Source organism: Coccinella septempunctata, chromosome 1 (genome assembly GCF_907165205.1).
Source record: "Coccinella septempunctata chromosome 1, icCocSept1.1, whole genome shotgun sequence".
Lineage (NCBI taxonomy): Eukaryota > Metazoa > Arthropoda > Insecta > Coleoptera > Coccinellidae > Coccinella > Coccinella septempunctata.
In genome coordinates, this window is record NC_058189.1 from 44,381,789 (window position 1) to 44,404,745 (window position 22,957).

At 35.5% G+C, this 22,957-nt stretch overlaps 1 protein-coding gene across 2 annotated transcripts in view; it reads left to right on the forward strand.

The window, feature by feature from the left end:
* LOC123322991 (protein Shroom) overlaps window positions 1–22,957 on the forward strand; it is a 280,868-nt gene that overhangs the window by 198,173 nt on the left and 59,738 nt on the right. For both annotated transcript variants that reach the window (XM_044911146.1, XM_044911144.1), the window contains 4 exons: window positions 10,300–10,636; window positions 13,202–13,339; window positions 18,242–19,143; window positions 20,141–21,367. In XM_044911146.1, the coding sequence (XP_044767081.1) occupies window positions 10,379–10,636; window positions 13,202–13,339; window positions 18,242–19,143; window positions 20,141–21,367 (2,525 nt within the window). In that variant the 5' untranslated portion in view covers window positions 10,300–10,378. The remainder of the gene's footprint in view (window positions 1–10,299; window positions 10,637–13,201; window positions 13,340–18,241; window positions 19,144–20,140; window positions 21,368–22,957) is intronic.

Consider the following 22,957-nt stretch of genomic DNA (forward strand, 5'->3'; position numbering starts at 1 on the left):
CAGGTCCGGCCTCTAAAAAAATGATAACTAGGTTTAGAGTCTGAACAACACCCTATATAGCAATATTTTGTATTTGGAAAGAACAGGAAAAATTAATTGAGATTGAATGGCACTTGGTAATTCCCCACACTAGTTTTTCACTTGTTAGCTTGAGTAAAATTTAGATGTTCCGAAAATTTTGAAGCACACGATTTTAAAATAGGTATTTTCTTAACAAGTGCGGGCAAGAAACTTTCCGCAAGAGTTAGTTAAAATATGTTTTCTACAAACGTTTGAAATATCCATTTTACGAAATAATTCGAATTTGATTTGATTAATTCATAACAATGACACAAGTTATTCTGCATGTCGTTACCATGGTCATCTTATCTTTGGCGTTCGGTGCTTAGAGGCATGACAGAATTTTATTATTACTCTTCAGCATTTGCGTGTGAAAAGAACTCCTGGTATTTTCCATGAGGGAAAGAAATAGCAGGGTTTTTCTTGCACTGTTGGGGAAAGTGACTCTGCAACTTGAAATGAAGGCGGGAAAAAGGTTGAACGCGTACGCGTGAAGAAAAAAATTTCTGGTCCCAACCTTAATGGAAAACGAGAGGTTATGTCCGTATTTGGACATAGAGTAGTTTTGGGTAATATGGCCTATGCGGCCAATATGGCCTGTACCGATTTTTCCAAAACTAACCAACTGTAGTGGGTTACGTAACCTCCATATCGTCTAGGCTCATCATTTGACCGCCTCAGTTGATCCCTGTGTCGCACCGAGTGCGCATGTGTGAAGTCTGTGCGGAAATCGAAAATTATCGGAAGAGATCTTATTTTTTTGGTAAGTTCAACTTATCCTCTCTCGTTATGCATCTCTTTTATATTGCGGTTGCATAGTAATGTAGGTAATCTACATAATATATATACATAATCTATAAGACTATATTGTAGTGCCATTTTCTGAAAGAATTATCCTCAAATTCTTAAGTTATATTCTTTATGATCAGAAAAGAACCCTGCGGACATTATGGGCCACGATGTAGGTGGATTATATAGATTACCAGGCCATATTGTCCACCCGTTATCTCGTCTTTCTAAATGGTTTTTTTTCTCCCAAGACAATGGCTCCACGAAACGAGAAAACTGGTTCAAGGAGTTCATGAAAGAAGCGAAAAGAAGAAAATGAGTTAATTGAAAGGCTGAAAGCTACCAAACTGTACAATGCACCCCGAAAAACTTTGAGACGTTTGGAATCTAAAGAAGATCTAACAGCCGAGACTTTTGCGATATTAGGAAGAAAACTCACCTTACAATGGCCTGGGCCATCTTGACCTACCTTGTTTAAATTCTCACGAATATTTAAATTTGATAAGTAGGGTTGTCTGAGTTATGTTTCGATGTTAATTAGCTTTAATTTTTCATTGTTGTTTACTTATAAGTTCAAAGAAGAGATTCATCGAATAAAGATTGTTCGATCTTATAAATTTCATATTTTATTTCCAAAAAGGCTTATGGTGTGCATATTACTCGAAATTACTCTATTTATTATTATCTATCAATATTTCAATCTCTAAAATTGAATATTTTATGGGATTTTTATGGCTGTTGCTGTTGCTGCTCGCCAGTGAGTACGCGCCTTAAGGCCAAGTGATGTGAGCGCCATCTGTGAATCAAATGTGTTATTAAGACGCTAACGTCCAGTTGCAGGAAAGTCTATTAAGATTTGATGCCCCATGAAAATTAAAAAGTGCCATTTCTGAAGGGAAAAATGGAGGATTGACATTTTGATGTAGTATTAAATTTTAATGGACTTTTCTGCAACTGGACGTATGACTGGTTAAAATATTAATTTGAGGGCCATTTGCGAAACATATGAATTTTTGTAAGATTTCAGATGGCCATTTTTATCAAAGAGGTTTTGAATGTTTAAATTCTCGTTTGTACCGCTTTTTGCTTATCGTGCTGCTTAAAGTTGCGGATTATTAAATTTTTTCTTTTAATTTCTTGGCGAAAACCTCAAAATATCGTTCGAAAATTATTGTATGCTGAAGAACTGTGGATCAAATAGAAATGATTTTCCGAAATTAGGTTATTTACTTTACTAAGGAAAATGGAAATGTATTGAAACTCGTAACATGTGACCCGGTCATTCATTGATTTTTATTTTCATTGCAACGAAGTAGATGAAATTTTCAGGGCGTAAGGAAAATGACTTGAGCAAACAGTATATATACTGACTACAGCCTGTGCAGCGTAAATTTTAAGTAAGTCAATTAAGAAATGTTCCTCCACGTAAATTGTTGTATGCAGGAAGCATCCCCTGCATGAAGGACCCATTTACGGGAAATTATGACCTTTATACGTCCATTCAATGATTTTTAATATATTCGGAAATGCAATGATTTTATTCATTTCGTTTTGGGAATCGAGTGACTGTCCAATGTTTGATTGGACAGTCATAGTTTTATGAAACCTGCTGTGAATGTTTTGTTCATTCATCCATTTGTATATTGTGCCATAAAGAGACCATACATCATGAAGGAACCAGAAAGAAAATATACTGGTAGGTCTGATATACCACTATTTGGCTTTTTTTTAATTGTGGTTCTGGAAATTCCCTAAATAATATGTAAGATACTGAACTGTGTATACTATGATGGTGTATCAATACACCATCATAGCATACACCAATATGAACCAATATTCAAATATTGGTTCATATTAATTTCATTAACTTCTATTAAGTTCATCAATCAAAAACAATGTATTGACGTACAACAGATCACCATTTACTCTTGTGTCCTGTTGAAAGCTCTATTTGTTGTCCATAATTTCAAATTTTTAAATTGCAAATAAAAATATAGCACATTCGACAGCGATTTTCATTGTTATCAATTCATTCCAAACAAGATGAAAAATAAGATCCTGATAACAAAACCACACTTTTGTTTTGTAGCTAAGGATGTTTGTTTTCTGGTCTCAACAAAATCGATATTGAATTTCAATACAAGGAATATAATTCGAATTTCGCCCCCTTCAATTATAAAACAGAAAACTGTTATAACACATTGTTTCTGCAGTGACAGTTCGTTTTCAGGGTCATCTCATTGTCAAATGTGCCAAACACACGCCAAAATGTAGTCGGATATATACTTCATTCACTTTTATTTTAGCAGTCGGTTGGCCATGGAAATTTGACACATTTCACTCTGTATAGAACGAAAATGTGGGGTTATGAAGCTTGTCAAAACATTTTTGGGTTTTAAATCAACGCTATGTTGCCCGTTCTACGTAAAAGTTTCTGTTATTACGTACTTTATCACAATGTCGAATCTCTTCGGAAAATATGTGACGAACATAATTGAAGTTTATACAAACTGATTGAAGGCATACCAAATCCATGGAAAATACAAGAGATCAGTATAATATCATAATATGCACTAGCTTGAGGAGAGTTAAGTTCGTTATCTTCTTTGGCTTACATCATTTGTAGATTTCAAAAATATTAACCCGAAGATGAAATGCATATGATGCAGTGGTTGGGAATGGGTGTCTCCCGAAGGAATTAGCAGATAATTACAAGAATGTTAAATTCTTCAACAAAAATCATCTTGCATGAATATAAGTAAAAGGTGATGAAGGAAGTTTCATGTTAAGATGAACTTCACCTTTGAACAAAAATTTCACATGAATAAACAAATAATAGGGCAACTTGCGCGTATTTGTGGCTATTCATCTTAATACATTGATGTAATAATAATAATTAGGTATTTATTAGTACCTTAAGACATTTACATTGTATAGGACAAGTCAAAAGAAAAATAGAAAAATCCATTTTAGGGAACTTATTCTCCGATGACATTTATCGAAAATCCTGTAGTAAACTTTTCGCATTAATTCACTCAAACATAAAATTCTCAAATGCCACCACTTTTTTGGGTCTCCCAATAGAAGGAAATTCTTTGTCATCCTCTTCATTCACAATCTTTCTGATTGTGAAAATATCCAGCTGAAATATAAGTCGTTTAGATTCAGATGAAACATTATATAAATTCTCTTACATTGAATATGTTCGCTACCGTCTGACGTATTGTGGATTTTAGAATATCAGGGTATAACTATTTGAATGAGCGGACCTGAATTCTAAATAGCACTTCCTGAAACCCTGTCTCTTTTTTCAATCACTTTCGGCATTTTCGTAATAAAAATTTATATTACATAATTGTGGCAACGGCGTTATGACATTAACGACATTTCATGAGTGCCAACCTAACTTCGTTCTAGTCACAAAAACTTGAGAAAATTATTTCATGGCCAACCGACTGCTAAAATAAATTTGAATGAAGTATAGATATAGAGATATGAGGGCTTTTATATCTCTCTACTCTATAATCTTTGATGCTGAGTAATGTCAATTCTTCTGACAAGAACTCTGTGAATGAATTCCTAGAATTTCTAATGACCTTGGACATTTTTCGAAAATTGATGGCGACAAATAACTTTTCTTTCTGTGAGATTTTTTCTGTTTTTTCTAAATCTTCTCATGAATTCTATTTCTTGCAATTCATTATGAATTTGAAATATTTCTCTGGTTTTGCGCTTACTCAATGAATATCCATGCATAATATATGGTAAAAAGTCTTGTATGAATGGGTTGCTGGTATTTACAACATAAATACTTTATGTATAAGCTTGGCGGTGTGTATTCCAGACTTTTTTTTAGCATACCTCGTCACCATTACATAATAACATACAATCAGTGGCAAATTCTACATTCTGTCAATGAATCTTCAGATACGACATCTTATACGTACGTACGTATTTTGCGATGGGAATAAATCAAGCGAAATTTATTATAGCGGTACCTACCTACCTCAAAACAACACAACATTCGAGTCCGGTTTTTGCCAATTCTTCCGGCATCCTGAAATGAATGATCGAATGCGTATGAAACGTATGATTCGAATGGCAAGTCTCAATGCCTTTCTTGGTTTCTTGTTCGGAGTGACCTTAAATTGGTCACCGGTTAAGATGCGACCCGCGCAGTCCAAGGTAGACAACCGGAAAATAAAATACATTGTGAACTTCATCGATTCTCAAGACCGTTGGAAAAGGTGAGAAGCGATCACTGAGCAGCAAGTAGATCACGAGGTACGATGGCATATTTTTATCCCAGAACAACAATTATATCATTTCAAAATGAAGAGTGAAAAAGCTTTGAAGAGAAATTTTAATAAATCAAAGTATAAAAGCTCTTTATAAGTATCAAAGATTTCAAAATGACTATCATGCATTGTACTTACCTATATGTTTGTACCTTTGAATAAGAAAAGTGGGATGGGGAAGCTGCTTAGGGGTGGAAAGAAATATTTAATTTTAAGGCCATAAAAAACTCAATTAACGTGAGTTATTGGTCGTGGATATATTGATTTTTTCTTCATAAGATTTAAAGCTTCTTCTGATAACCGAATAATTGAGATAATAAAGATTATGGTGGGATCCCATTTTCAATAAGCTTTCTAACTAGACCACAGATGGTATATGTTTTCATTTGAAAAAAGATATATAGGGTCGTGGAAAAGAAGGTTGAAGAAAAACACTCAATTTTGTTTCCACAGAATAACTGTAGGTAATTGATAATCAATTGACAAATTTCCGCGTTTTTATTTCGAGTTATTTTTTGAAGAAATATTTATTTTATTCCAGAATTATGCCCAACCCTGTATACAGCGAGGAATAACATACAGTGGGTCAATCTGAAAAGGCACCATACCCTTAATATCTGGGGCCCCATGCAAAATAAAAAAAAATATAAAAAAAGGGAAACTTTGGTTCGTGGGGGGACATTTCATACAAGGGATCACTCAACACCCCATCCCATTTAAGATTTTAGGGGTTGGTGTCATCATCCTCATAGGGGGGATACAAATTTATTGGAACCAACTGTATGAAATGTCCCCCATGCGAACCAAAGTTTATCTCTTTTGGCATTATTTCTTTATTTGCATGGGGCCTAGATGTTAAAGGTGGAATCTTTTCAAATTGACACTCTGTATACCTTATTTATACCTGGCTATCTCTAGGTACATACTGAAATTAATCTGATCTGAAGTAATTTTTCGGATTCATTTGGACCTCATTAGCACTTTTAGTGGTGGTTGATTACCGGTAATCAAGAGGGCCGCGGGTTCGAATCCTGCCCGGAGGTGAACTTTTTCAGAATTCAATAATTGTCTGCATGCCTTTAACTTATTTATTAATTGTGCCAAATATAAATTTTCAGCCGAATCGATCGAGAATTTTAGTCGTTATAGCAAAAGGAAAATTTGAGACATATCAGTAAACCCCCTGTATAATGGAAACAGAGTACCCTCTATATGGGGTGTTTTTTGAACACCCTTAATGCCCTCTATTCACGGTTTTCATTTGTCCGTTTACACCCTGTATATGGAGATTTCCAAGGGACACTGGTATTTTGTGGGTAGTGGAAAATGAAACTGGAAACCACAAAGAAAATTAACAAATACTTATTTTCAGACTTTACAGTACAGACTTTACAGTCTTTACAGTAGTAGGTAGTGATGAATCAATTTGATAGAATCAGCGGAACGACAAAAAAAAACGATTTTCAGGTTCTTGCTTTTCATCAAGCTTTATCTTTAGTGCCCGTTTTTGGAAGAAGTTACTTCTTGAATTCCTCCTATGTGACGTACCATTAAATTCGTAGAAATGTACATCCGGTTTCTGTCAGTTCTCGCTCATGCACTATGGGAACCATAAACTCGTTGAACTTACATTGTTTGAAACATAAAAATAACAGAAAGTGAATCAGTCAAACAACAATATCTTTTCAGACATGTGTGTGGGTATCTCTCTGCCTTCCTGCTACCATTACCGCGTTGAATATATTTACCAATAAGAATTCCTCAGTACACTCCTCTGGAGTTCAAGTAGTTGTTATTCCAGTTGTAATAACAACTTCTTAAATATTTAATCGCATCTGAACTTCCATGCTGAATGATCGTTTTAAACGCAATATCAGCGTCTCAAATTTGAATTGCTAACAATGAAATGGCACTAATGTGTGTGTTCTCTGATATCCAACGATTTTTCTTGGGGCTAAGTGGCGATCGCAAGGCATTGTTCTGAGCTATTAGCCAATGAAATATAGATTTCGTAGGCGCGGCATTAATTTCATGGAAATTTCAACTGGAGCAATAAACGGTCTTTTCCATGGTCGTACCGTGTGGAGTCGTAAAATAACCTTGTTATCTGGCTTAGTCATTCTCTAAATTGATACTCTCTTCAAAAGTGTTTAGATTTTCTTAGGGACATTAATGACGAATACATGTCGTACCCCAAGGCTGACCTAACTCACTGAAAATAGTGTTGAGGTGTATCATCCGGGAGATAGATGCAGGTGTTGATAGAATTGGAAGGGGCTCCTAAGTGGATCAATTGAGATTTCGATCGTTATTTTTGAATGAAATGGGCGCAGCTTCAAATTTTGTGGATTTCAATTATGTATCTACCCTACCCACTATTAGATTTCTTGGAATAGGATTATTTAAGAGGCGATTTTTTTTCTATGGAAATTTCGGGCATAACACTTCTTTGTTCATCAAATTGCACCTTACAGTTTTGGTTTTGAGACATATTCATTCAAAAATGGAATAAAATGCCGCAGTCTAAACTAGGCTTCCTTCAGAAAATGTGTGACGTAAATCTAGAGTGGTCTTCATAGCTCTTCGTTGCGCTCTACTGATTTCGAGGTTTAAGGAATCAAAAAATTCATATTTCCTCAAATTTTGGTGTGGGATTCTTGGAACTCGAAGTACGAAGTATTGTTAAAAAAAAGGTTTTTCTGATAGTGTTTACTACTTTAACGAAGGCAATTCTGTTCAGGACCAGTTCTGTCTTATGTATTTGGTTTCAACTTCAGGAAACCATTGTTTTGAAAGCTACGCGACTAGTTACAATGTTAATTCTATTCTGAAGGCGATTTTATATGCAAGACTGCACGACAATTCCATTTTGAAATTTCAATCCGTAGTCCATTCTGGTTAATTTTTATAATGCCAATGCCCTAATTTTATTATGCTTAGAATGGCTATCGTCAATAACCTCATGCTCATATGCTACTCTACTTTAAACCTAAACCTTACAAAGCCAATCTAAGCATAATGAAATTAGGGCATTATAAAAATTATCCAGAATGGATAATTCTTAGTATTGGACCCCAGACGTTTCAAATCTTGTCATGTTTGCCTTTTCTTCTTCGATATTATTCGTGGAAGCTTGATTCCGTTCAACCCAAAAATTTTGGACGAGCCTGGATTTTCAGTCGCACTCACATTGTTGATTTTTTTCATTCTTGTTGAGGACATTAGTTTCTTCCGCAAATGCGCGGTAAGTGTTTCATAAATGCGGTTTTTTATTTTGATTTTCAGGTTCAACCTTTGTGAAGATAGCTCTTGAGTCTTGAATGCTGTCATTCAATATCTTCTACCAATTCTACTCATTTTTCGGCTAACTTCGAAGCATATGAGATAAAGTAGTTATCATTTCTGGGTGCTGAAATAGTGTCCTATGAGACTGTGGTTTAATCTATATTTTACCCTTGTTGTGCTGGCCTTTTAGGTACTTTCTTGGCTGGCTGTTTTTCTTGATCATTTCGGTGATGATTTTTATCTCTTCATCATATCTATCAGAGCAAATTTTAGATGCTCTGTCCTAAAAACTGCCTTGCATTCGTTAGTTTCTTATAAAATGTGATTCGAGGTATTCCATTTTGCCTTTATACAAAGACATCAAGGAATAGACGTTGGTTGTTTTCATCGACCTTCATGGTGAATCGTTAATTCGTTCGAATTGTTCATGTTCATATTGCCAAATATCAAAAGTGACATCCTTTTCATCGCCAAGTCCTGATTTGGAAACATATATTGGTCCACTGATATCTTCTTGAAATCTGGCATCAACTAAGAACTGGAATTACCGGATTTTCAATATCATCAGTTATTTTATTTAATCACTTCACGTGTTTCTCTATAACGATAACATCTTCAGATGGGTGAAGGTCAGTTTGACTCCGAACAGTCCGAATCAACTCTTATGATTTGCAGCATCAGAAAGAAATAAGGACCATTTCATGCTTCTTACATAATCAACCATTGTCAACCATAGACTCAGACCAAATAAAAATCTCTTACATCTGATAAGGCATTTTTATTGTTGACAGTTGAAAATTAGGGTATTTCATCATCTCACAGTCGAAAAAGCTTCCATTTGTGACATCGGGAATATCTTGGGCATTCATGCAAATGTTTTTTCAACTAGAACCGATAAAGATTGATCTCAATATTTACACTTTTTAGCGAAAATAAAAATTATCGGCTTGTATCTAAAAATTTTGCAAGACCAGAACAGAATCCAAACCTCGCATTAACGCCTTCACACTTTGAGGGTCGGAATTACAAATCGACTTTGTCTCGGATTCAGATCGCACACGATATGCCCCTATGGTGCAATTGTGTGGAGTTTTATAGGCCATCGAGTCAATTAAAATGCACACGTCGTCCTCATACGAAAATTTAACTCTCCCGTGAAATGCAAAACACCTGGATTGAAGAACATTAATGTCGTTTCCACCCACTACAAGTTACGTGGTCCATTTGCACATTCTGCTGTTTGGTTTTTGTGTAGAGAATAGTCTTATTCCACCAATTCATTGAAGGCTGGCAGAACAGATGGTTTGGATGCAAAACGCAAAAAGATCCCAATTGGTTAAATCGTATAAATATTTGTCTGGGCCACAGCTGCTTCACTTTACGATCTATTCAGTTTTCAGAGTGAACGAACAAATGAATGGAATATTAATGAAATTTGCCAATGACCACTCGTGTTTACATAAACATAGCCCGAAAGTTTTTACCTATACTACTAGTGCGTTCGTCTTGGTATCTTTATTGCAGTAGAATGAATAATTTGTACTCTCGATCACTGTTATAAAGTTTTCGAGGCTGCTTTTGAAATCTTGTAAGTCAGAAAAAATATGAGAAAGTAATATGGTTAAGAAGATATTATTCCAAAGTTTTCAAACTCGGAATCAAAACTTCTAATAAGAAGTTTTTTGGACAATAGTCCAAAATAGTCAGGAGACTACTGCGAGACTCTCATACGAGACGAGATCGTGAAAAGTCTCGTCGATAAAATATCAAATCTTGTCTCGAGACCATCCTTAAAAGTTATTCTCTCTCATATGAGAAAAGAGGTACCTACTATTTGCAAAAACCTATTATATTTATTCTTTTCCAGATAACTCACTAATGGCTTCGAATCCACTACCCCCACACATCGGACGGCTTGCTATTCGTTTGCAGCCTCCAAGTGCACCATGATGCCAGCCAAATCCACCCCCAATATTCACAACAGGGAATCCGTGAAACAGAACCAAGCTCTATATTCCTTTCTGCAGAATCATCAAACGTTGAATTACGGTGCTGGAGAATCAACAGCTGCGACTCCGAGAGATGAGTCGCCACCACCAGCGCCACCTGTTCGAGACTCCTCAACCCTCAAATCGATCAAATACGGTCCTGGTCACGAGAAGTTTCCGAGTTGGCCAGTGCCGGCCGCGGCGGAAACTCCACAGGTAACGTAATCCTTGAAATTTTTGTACCTTTTTTCTTCTCACATTTAAAACACGAGGAATTCTAATAAAAATAAGTGTTTGTGTAAATTTCTCCTGTGAAAAAAAAGCTATGCATTATTTGTCGGGGGCAATAATTTTTTCAAACATTGTTGCCTATCAAATAACAATCGAAACAATTCGAATTATTGATGAACTCGATGCAACGTTTCGGAGCCTATAGAGCACACTCTTTCATCAGAAAAATTTTGTAATTATAGTGAAAAAAAAAATATACAATAAAACAACCACAAAAAAATTTATTAGTAATTTGAAATCTCCAAATCTTGCATAAACTGATGTGAGCACAATATACAGGGTGTTTTGAAAAGTTGGACGATTTCCTTGAAAATAGGCAAGTTGAAAAAATCATCGATAACGTAGACCCTAGTACCTAAATCGGTAAGCTATATGTACAAGAAACACTCTATTTCTCGATAACCGAATCAAACAGGGTTTGGTTAAGAATATTGACCCGTTCAGTTTTTAAATGGAAATAGAAACTACGGATGTCTGCATCCTTCTCATTATCTTGAAACGATTTTTTTATGAAATGGTTTTTTTCGATATATTTCATCCACTGACAAATGACTGAGGATACTAGACCAGTGTTCACTAATTTTTTCTCCGCAATCAGCATCGGCTTCCACTGGCGTACCTTAAATTTAGTGGAATGGCATCAAATTTTTAGGAATGACAACGAGTATTTTATATAGGCGATTTTTGATGATATGATGGGTGTTGCTTTGTCTAAAAATATTTGTTTTTGATAGCCGTTGTTCAGCCAGTATGTTCAAGTGTCAAAGTAGAAGATTATTGTTGTTGTGAAAAATTCGAGATCTCTGGATTACAGATATGAATTAGAAAACATTTTCCAGTAATTTTATATTACCTGTTTATTTTTATTCTGTTGTATTTTTCATATGTCTTCTCATGAAATAACCATTTTTTATGGAACTTTTTCGTTGTTGATACCAACTTAGTGAAAACAAAATTAATATCTCTCGATATATCATTTAATTATCAACTGTAAAGTGATTCATTCCTCGTTTTTTCAAATTGTTTTTGCTGAACCTAGTATGTACGAATTGAATGTCCCATTTGAATCACAATTTCAGAATATTTCCCTGAAAACCGAAAGTACAGTAATACAGGTACCTACAGCATCAGATGCGTTATGCATATACAAGTAGTTTCAAATAAAGGTGTCCTTGTTGATAGGACAGGTACCTATAGAAGATGTAGAAATAAGTGGGGTTTGAAAATTTTTCATCCACGTTCTCTACGATTTCATTGAAATTACTGGCAAAATAGTGATGAAACTTCGGTATGTTTTGGAAGCTGACACTTTGGATGAGTTTGTTAACCTGTCGAAGAGTGCTCTAGCTCACTGTAAGCACCATGTGGTTTCAAACATAACATTTTGGGGTGAATTTTCTAGTCATATCCCATATATTGAAAAATCAGTAATTACATAATATTTGGACCCTTAAGAACTTAAAACCACTTTGTGCGGAGCATGTTACTAGAGCACTCTTTGAGGGAAAAAAACAAACTCGTCAGATATGTCAGCTTTCGAAAACATAAATGCAAAATTTGATTACATTGTTGCCACTAGTTGACTAAACAAACCCAATTTTGCCGTTTTCTACTTTTCCTAACAAAGGGGTGTCTTGGAACATCATGTATACAGAGTGAGCCTTTGACTCGTACAGATATTTTAACAGTAGATTCTTGAGGTCAAAAGAAACACTTTTTTCCTAAACCAATTTTTCCGAATCGGTCCTGATAAAAAGATACATATATCCATAATAAGCTGTGCCACCCTTGGAAAAACAAAATTACCTTCAGAATATCTAGCTAAACCTGTGACACTACACATGTGTAGATCTTTCAGAGTTGTATTCAGCCATAATACCCAATTCTTCAAATTTCACGAATACTTTTTAATTTTTTAGCATCAAATTACTCGGAAACGGCATAGCGCATTACTCGAAAAAATATTCATCATATAGCGTCCAACTTAGTTTCGGGAGTTGGGTTCTTTCAATGTTTGTTATTTTTATGGTACTCAATGGTCGTTATGAGTAACCTGGAAGAAGTGGGTGATATCTTGTGTTCGAAAAAGATTCATCAAATAAATGAAAAAACTATATTTCGAAATTCATTTCGTTCAAAAAAACCGTTTGTAAGATAGAACTAGAAATAAAAATTTTATGGTTTTTCGACAACCCGTATCCTTTAAACCCAGCCGGTTCGGAAAAAAAAGTAAGTGAAAAAAGTATGTCTTTTGACCTCCAGAATCTACTGTTGAAATATTTGTACGAGTCAAAGACTCACCCTGTATACTTGCCTGCAAATTTTCACAAATATCGTCTTTTGCGTTTGAACATTTTGATTTGATTGTATTCTTAATCCCAACCCTGTATATCCAGAAAATACAATCAGTAGACTTTGAATCGTTACAACCGTGTCTTACTGAATATTTGATAAGATACACTCGTTGATAATGTTATGTCACTCATCCAGGCCCTCAGAAATCCACCAGGCGGTGGCTCTCATCGTTCGAAATCATGGACAGACCACACCAACTATCCGAAGGAGAAGGTTGTCACATACAGCAGGCCATACATGAAGAAACAGCACTCCACCTACACCCAACAACAGGTATGTAGCAGACGATGACGAGGATATTTTTGTAACGCATAGTCATTAACGAGGTCAATATATTGGATATGGATGCATGCGGGGGCGAACACATTGAGTTATTGACGTGTACTCCTCCGGAATGATTGCATGTTATGATAAGTATCAGGAATCGGTATCGTATGTCTTCGAGATTAACACGGGACAATTATTTTCGTTAACCTATCGGTAATGTGCGGTGGCGCCAAACGCTTAACGATTCTTAATGAGCAGAATATTGGTCTGCAACTCATGTGGCCTACTTCAGTCACAATCACAAATCATTGCCAGAGGTATTTTCGATTTGCTTCATCGGCGTTATCATAATTAAGGTTTCACTGATCACTATGAAAACTGGTGTAAAGTTTGATCTTTATATGAATGGATATTGTGTATCTCAATTAGTTTCGTTTTTTATTATTCATCACAGCAGGTTTCTTGTTGTCTGAGTAGGTACCTTTGTTAATTATCATTTATAATGTGCCTGCTGACTGATAGCCAACCACATGTAACAGTCTTCTAAAAATCACAGAACATAAAAAACTTTGCGATTCCAAACACCGCAGGGCGCATACTTGTTCAGTTAGTTCGATGATTAGCCACTAGGGGTGCTTTGGCGCATTTAAAACATTACTTGTTCAGCACATTCTCCATAGACGTCGACAAGGTACAATTTGCCTGTAAGGAGAATAGATACTTCATGTGTTTCTGAGTGCATAAGACATTAAATAGAGTTGGATTTATCTTAAATCTTGATGGATTAAACCCCTGACACAAAAAATTCACTAATACTGGCAGTCCTGTTTTGTTTCTAACTGAGTAAAGGTATGTCATAGCATTGAGTATGTTGAATGCTCAAAAGTCATCAAGGTCATCAACCGAGAATTTTGTGATATTTGAAATTTCCATTGTACTAACCTGAATAAAATGTATTTGAGATAAGGTATATTTTCATTCGAGTTTTCATTGAACTGCTGATAAATTTTAGCGATGTTGAGGACATATCACTGCGTAATGTTTCTGGTTTTTAGAAATGGAATTTTTGGCCGAGGCAACACAAATAAAAACTAGTTTCGGTGATATTTTTCACCTTCTTCAGGCTTAACAAAAAGAACAAAACTAACAAAGGAAGTAGATCTAAATAACCACAAATGAAGATATAGAATATAAAACATTTACAACAGAAAGATCTTCAAATTTGCCATAAAATAAGGGTTAAAAAGTTGACTTGAAATAATATTCGTATACAATGATGGAAATTACGAATACATGATTAAAATCAAAAGTACACAACAAAAACTTTTGTGTTTTTAATCGTATGGGTATGTATTTGAAATTTCCATCATTGTATACGAGTATTATTTCTAGTTAACTTTTTTTGTCCTAGAAGTTCGACAAAATTTCATTAAATTAAAAGTACGGGACAGACGAAGGTGAATTCGGCATCGGAAAAACTCTCGGAAAAACTAAACAAAACATGAATTTACTAAATAATGAGAAAAATTCGGAAATTCTAAGTTTCCATTTTCATTCCCACGTAAAAATCGAACTTGCCAATATCCTAAACGAAAGCATGTGGTTGAGTCAGTCATCACGAGATAAGTTTTTCCCATTGCTTTACTATAATTCAGACATCAAATGATTAAGGGTCGTATTAGGAACTATTTGGGTAATCATTTTGAATATTTTTTTAACTTTGTAATATTGAAAGTTTTGTATAGGAGATTTTTAGTGAGAGACCTTTTTTTGACCAGTTCTACCTTCTGCTAAAAACAGCCCCATCTTTAAATATACCTTGTATATATTACACAGTCGAACACTGCTAAGGGTTATCATTTAACACTTTAGACCTCCGCCATTAATTTTGTCGACATACGTCCAGTTGCAGGAAAGTCCATTAAAATTTAATACTTCATTAAAATCTTAATCCTCCATTTTCCCCTTCAAAAATGACAGTTTTAAATTTTGATAGGTCATCAAATCTTAATGGACTTTCCTGCAACTGGGCCTGAACCAATCACATTTGACATATTTATTGTCGTCGAGAATTTTCTGAATGAAACAGGATTTAGTTCTGTTCTACCCTGGTGATGTATTCTAGACAATGTGAAATGTGACTTTCCGCATAATTTTTTCTGCTCAGTCTAGCTTGTGAAGAGTAGAATAATGTTGATCTGAAATTAATTTCATTCGTTTCAGTACTTCGAAAAATATAAGGTCCCAGAAACCATACAAGAAATCAAACAAAATTCTGTATGCTTACGGCGTTCATATAAAAACCGGTTCTTCATTGCTTGGACAATTGAATGGATTTCGATAGTACAATAATAATTACATGTTCAAGTAATGATTTCATGCACCCCACAAACAATTATGTACATTTTATTCATTATTCACCAAGAGCGTCTACAATAACAATGCCTCCGTAAATCTTTGCCTTCGTTACCAGCTATTCTTATTCCCATTAAGCGGTTGTTCATTATTTATATTTCCATCCGTATATAATTTAGACAAAGATTCTATATACGCATTAGCTATCCTCATCAGCAAACTGTATCAGGCTCTCAACATCTCGAAGCAGTTCGTAATTTTTCATTGGAATACGAAGTGGACAAAAAAGAAACAATGCCGATGGATTCGCATAGTTCCATTTAATAATAGACGCTAATTGTACGTTACGAAGATTTGCGTTGTTAATTACTAGGTGTTCGCTCCACCTCTTCTTCCGAGTTGGAATAAAGAGTAAAGACTGAAATCTTCGACCTCGAATTATTCTTTATCGTCGCACTTTTATCTAAGTGATATTTGCAATTGATTTACCACAAGACGATAAAAATTGGGCTATCTATCATTGAGTTTTTCAATTATCAGTAAATATTAGTACCTTCAAGTGCTTCCAGGTACAGCTGTTCACTTGAAATCTTTGTCAAAATACCCTACTTTTTATCTGTTCAAATATAATGTTCACAAAATCATCCAATATTATACAAACCTACCAGAAGATGCATTGTGGTTTTATTGGTATAAAGGTATACAGGGTGTCTCACGGTAAATGGCCTATCGAACGTTCATAATGAATTACCTCATTACTCTGTGACTTCTGGAAACCACAGAAGGAAATTAAAATTCGATGTCTCAATGAATAATTTTAACATTTCATGAGTTGTTCTTGGACTGTCAACATTCCGAACGAAAAAGTCATGAAATATCGAAACATCGAACTATAGTTTCCTTCGGTGCATGGATTCACATAGTGATCAGGCAGTTCGAATTTGCTGGTTTTATTTTTCAAGCTTTTCCTTGATAAATCTGAAAGCTCTCATTTCAGCTATGTATATGATTTATTTGGGTTACCAACCCAACCTTTTTATACGCAGAATTGACTGAAATAATAGAAAATTTAGGTAACAATTTGAAAATGTTGAGTTTTGATGAACATCCAGACAGCAAATATCATTTCAATCCTACATAATAGTTCCTACATGTTCGAAAGAGTGAAGATTTTTTCGAAAAAACGTCAAACGTCAACCAGCAAAAATATTGCAAAAAGAGTGGTCTAGCGTTTTCACCTTTTTACAAGAATCCCAATAATTCATAAACCGTTTATTTTTCACAAGGTATGGCACACTGTTGAATTGCCATTACGCCCATTACATTAGCTATCTAACGCTTCAAAGATATACTGAGTGTGTCATTTGAAACAAGTTCACAACGTGCAAATTTTGAAATTTAAATTTAAAATTGAAATTCACGAACAAATTTTTTTCCTTCCTAAATATCTCCAAAACCGTCGTTTTTAATTTTGATTCACGCAGAGTTCGCACAAATATATTTGTTTTTCGTCATACAGCATCAGAGGCGTCTTTTCAAAATGTTTCTAGATAATTTAAATCAAAACATACGCCACTCTTCCTTTTTTCCGATGATGACTATTTTCATACTTGTCCACTACCTTCCCATGAAAATAGTCTCTCTAGTCACATTTTTTAATGGACGCGGGTAAAAACGTCTTCACTTGCTTGTTTTCTTTGTGTGAATTAGGTCATATTTTCATTTTTCTTGGAGTTTTTTATGGGCATTCTTTCCCTACTTCAGAAAAACAGGGAATAAAAATACAAAATTGACAAAATAAATTTCTGAATAAGAATCTTTCGAGTAAAAATAATTACATGAAAGACCTTCTATATTTTGACAAGGAATCATCCCTTAAGTTTTCCGCAAATAGTCATTTACACCATGTATTTAAATTATTCAATATTAAAATTCAAAGTATTGTAAGTTACTTCTTACTGAGAAATTTTCATCGACCTGCAACTATAAATCATTCATTGCATCAGTATCACAGATTTTGGATTTACGAGAACTCCATATGTAAGCATGAAAAATATTATTGTTTTATTGTTCCATCCTGAAGTGGAATCAGTATTGGTTACATTTGTGTTTGTAATAACCAATCGTTAGAATCGTTAGAATTCACTAGAATTATAGTCAATGGAATGAAATTTCTGAGAATTTCTGAACTGTGAAACTTGACGTTGGATTCAATTTTGTGGACAGCAAACCGATCTAAAGAAATTTGTCCATTTTCTATTCTTCGAAGTCAGCTTCTATTTCATCTACAAAAACTATTGAGACACCGTAAAGTCGTGCTATGGAAAGATACTGAAGGACATTCTCCTCATTGAAATGAGTCAAAAAACATTCCCATGTTATTAAAAAAAATATTCAACAACAGTTCCTAAGAATTGAGAATTTGTAACATTTTATACAAAAAAAAATCTGATTCACTCATTCTGGTGAAATAGTTTCTCTTGTAATGTTATGGACGTTATGGTAAAGTGTTTAATATACGACTAATTTTCTTTATTTTCTTCTTTTTTCCAGAAACTGAAAACTGTGATGGAAAAATGCGAGAAGATCCCTCCTGAGACCTACGAATCTCGTTACGACAAAGTTAACGAACGCATATACTTACCCCAAGTGGACCACGACGGTAAACCGCTTGGAGACATGAATTACGCTGTGCCATCACCTCCAGAACGAGACATCGCCATGAAATCTCAACTAACCCAAGAAGATCTTGAACACTATACCAGAATATACAACCAAGAACCCATACAGTTCAACCTCAACGAGGAGAGACGTAATTCTCTCCAACACCAGCATCTCACCCAGTCCGGACTGGAACAGTTCATGGAGTACAATAAGAATTACGAGGACTCTCTGTTCAATTCCATGAGTTCCAAGAGCGACGAAAGCATCTTGACGCACCTGCACCAGAAACAGTTATCGTATGCGCAGTCCGAAGGGTACCATAGTTACGTTTCCAGCACCGATTCTACGGCCACCCCTTTCTTGGATAGGTTGAGGAAAGATAGTCATGCCGTGGTGCGCAGTTCGTCTTGGGACGAGGCTGAACAAGACCAGAACTTGAGACATGAGGGTAGAGACAGTGTTGTGACAACAAGTTCTGGTAGTGCTTCCTCAAGCGAAACTCTAAAATGGCTCGGTTCCATCAGTGACGTTTCGGTAGCCAGTAGTTCTTGCACCCATCTTGCCAATTCTTCTATATCTAGTTCACGTCAGTTGATCGCGCATAGTGCCAGGGTTCAGATCCCGCAAAGACACCATTCGGAAAGTGTGCTTTATATCAGTTCCGAAGCCTCCCAGGACGTTTGGAAGGAAAGGGAAACCAGAAATAATAATACAAACAAACTCAAACTTTTCGCTCTGAATACATACACTGTTCAAGAAAAAGAAGTCAACACATCCTCGAGTTCTAATAGGTAATTCAAAGTTTTCTCAGGAAAAACCGGCTTGGTTTGAAAAATGTTTCAGTAGAAAATAATCAAATTGTTTTTTCGAATCAGAAAATTCTCGATTCTCATCTCAAAGTATGTTTCAAACATCGAGATGAATCTGTCCCAGCTAAATCTGAGCTGCTAAGAACGTATGGCAAACTAATGCTTTGGAAAGTAACTACAATCGACTAACCCCAGGTTTCATAAGGCTTGATCGGGAATCAACGCTTGATTTACGAATAGACGTCAATTTGTTTTCAATCGATAATTCAGTCTTGATCATTCAGAATATTATTTTTGCATAAAATTATGATGTTTATACGTCCATTCAATTATTCTCAATTGCTACTTCTTCAATAAATTCAGAAATGAAAAGGTTTGAGTGGTTTCGTTTTATGAATCGAGTGACTGTCAAATCGTTGATCGGACAATCAAAGTTTTATGGAACCTGCTTTTAGTATATCATCATTTTTGAACCTGGACTACAAACCAAAAATCGAATGAGAATATGATTCTCAAGAATGAATTCAAAATCAAATAGCAGCTCTAAGATGAGTGATGAAAATAACTCAAATAAATATACCGTAATTATGCTAATCTATTTCAAACTTCTACAACCTGATGAAGTTATAGTGTTAGCTAAACAATTGTTGTGAAATTATTAAAATATTTTGTGGAAGTTGTCTTTTGATTTTATCTAATTGGAAATGAACACTGATCCATATTTTAAATATTCTTATAGATTAATTTACCTAACTAGGTATATATTTCTACTTCAGTTCTGTGAGAAAACTACAAAAATCATTGGGGATCTTTTATGACTAGATATTATGCTGGGTTTGCACTTTTAAGGCCTACTGGGATGTCAATAATTATTTAATGGACCATACTCCATTCAATACAAAATACACTGTTGAACCTAGGACCAAAACACTTCTTTTCCCTACTTAATTTCAACATCTGAAGCAATTCATTCTTTCAGATCTTCACTACAGTCCATGCCTTCTATCGCAGACAGGATCAGCGAACTTGAAAAGCAACAAAAATATTCTTACCTCGATCCGGACAAGAAACACAAGATACCAGATCCAACCCTGAAAGCAATCCAGAAGAAAGCTCTGCTCTCTTTCTATGAGCGCCATCACACCAATAACACCAAAAACAACTGGCGTTCCGAACCCCAACTGGCCCAGTCCCAACCATCTTTCGCCGTTCCGCAACCTCCGCCACGAATCAAGGTCCAAATACCATCGAGAAGAGCTTCATCGGCCTCGGATTATGCCTCTGGAACAAATTCTAAAAGGAGCAGTTTAGCTTCCAGGGAATCTAAGATGACGGAGGCGATGTCGAAGATTTCTGCGAAGCACCAACATAGTAATTCTTGCGGTAGTCTGTCCGCAGACCTACTCGGTCCAATCATTGTTGGTCCATCGATATCCCTGGATGATTGGGTACCGAAAGGACCTCCAGAAAGGCCTCCCAAAAATCCGCAACTCAGAAACGCTTTTCCCGAGTTGTTTCACGATCACAGAATGGCTAGTCCGGATTTACCACCTCCCTCACCTCCTACCGTGTTAGAAGATGAAGTATTCAATTGTGATGACCCTTTACCGCCGCCTCCACCGGAATGTGATCAAGATTTCAACGAGCAGTGTAAGTCACAGGGTCAGTTCGCTTCGCCTCAAGTGAGGAAAGCGGAATCTCCGATAAGACAAACCGTAGGATTGCCGGAGAATAATAACAGCTTCATGAGCGTTGGTTGTCGTTCCATCAAAACCAGACCGACAGAACAGATATTCCACCAGGTGAGCAGCAAGCCGTACAACGTGATGGTTTCTGACAAAACGAAGAATGATAACTCCTCGACGTACTTCAGCCAGAAGAGTTACGCAGAGAGATCTGATACCAAGTACCCGACCACTCAAAAATTGGTTCTGAACGGGATGGGCAACATAGCGATCAGTCAGGACGTGAACACATCGAAACAGTTCCCCACGCCGTTGAGGCCCAAGATGATACAAGAGAAGAGGTCCTCAACGGATCTGCAGAGGAGATCCTCGTTGGCCGATCCCGGTGACAATCCTCCTCCGTTGCAGCCTAGGCAGATGAGGATCAACCAGAGCATGAGAGTTAGTAGTTCTCACGATAGAAATTATCCTCTTAGGTCCTCTCCACCAAAAGATGTCAGAGATGTTAGATCTTCAGTAAGGTGAGTTGGATTTGAAATTTGTATGAAATATTTTAGTGATGCAATACCTCGAATTCTTCTTAGGTAGGTCCTATTCCTTCATTTCGATCGGGTTGGTATAATTCTGTCGAAGCTAAGGTTATGCAACTCATAATACACCTCTTTGTATTGCGGTGATTGTATACGTTCAATTTATACGGAGCTCAAAATTCTATCTATACCTACCATTATTTCTCTTTGCAAGTTGGAACTCGTGTTTTTTAACGTCCATCAATTTTAATTAGGGCAATATTTATTGGGTGGATTTTCAAAGCATTACCATTTATTTCGTTTCGTTCTGTTCTGCTGATTGACAATGAGATGTTTATAATAATGTGAAATGAATGACATATTTCGTAAAAACTGAATACAATGATTTTCACTAACATGAAATAATTAACCACTACTTTAGAGGGGTGAGGTAAACTATGTACTTCCTTGCTACTGTAATAGCGAAACACGTGACGTTGGTAAGTAACTCATGCTAGTGAAAATCATGTCGTTAAATTTTTATTTCGATTTTTTAATTATAGATTTTCGGGTTAAGTATCGGCCACATCAATACAATTGAGCAAAATGCGTTTATAATTGAAATTTTGCTGCGAAAGTATAACAAAAATAAGAGCAATACTCCATATGGATAAAATATGAAAGATTCAACTTTATTTTTGCGATTGACTTATGAAATAGCTTTCTTGCTAAGGTTACTGTAGAGGAGGCAGAAAATAAAGTGCTCCCAATGATAATAAAAATCAACTAAATGATCTCTGAAAAGAAAGACCGATCTATATGGTGGGTGGTATCATTTCCATAAATTTAGTATTCAAATCATGGATATTACCTCAACTTTGATTTCGCCTACATATATTCAACCATTTTATACCTAACGTTCAGTATATATGATACACGATCAAGTTTTCTAATACCGAAGATATATGAGACAATAATTAAAATGGGTTAAGACCAAAACATTACAGAGATTGGTTTTTAAGGGGCAAAGTAATGGATTAGGGGAGGGCAAAGGCAACGCATAAATCAATTTTTTTGCTCAATTTGCAACAGTTGAGGGATAGAAAAATTATCTGTCAGTAGATTTAAGTGTCATAGATAGATATTATTTCTCCACCTGTTCTTAACTCCATCATACCCTTTATTATCTCATCGTTGCTTGAAATTTATAGGGTTCATTTTCAACTGATGTTTTTCCGATAGTATCAATATTATATTTAGGGGTTACATGTATTTTAGTTGCACCTTTCTCAACATTTTCTGGATGGAAGTGCGTATCATTATTTATTTATTCATAAATATCAACACTTAGATAATTATATTTGTTCACTTTGTTTCTCGTTTCTATAATATGCAGATCTCTTAATTAGTTTCTACAATAAAATATTGGCTCTACTTTTGTTGATTCGTATAAAAGATTGTTTGGATGGTTAGGGTTGTGCAATGGGTTGTTGGGGTGTCTAATTTTGGTGATTTTTCACAAACTTGTTCTTTCTGCTACTTCTACTTAATATATTTAGTGATGATTTGGAAGAATTTAGAATAATTATGTGTCCATATTCC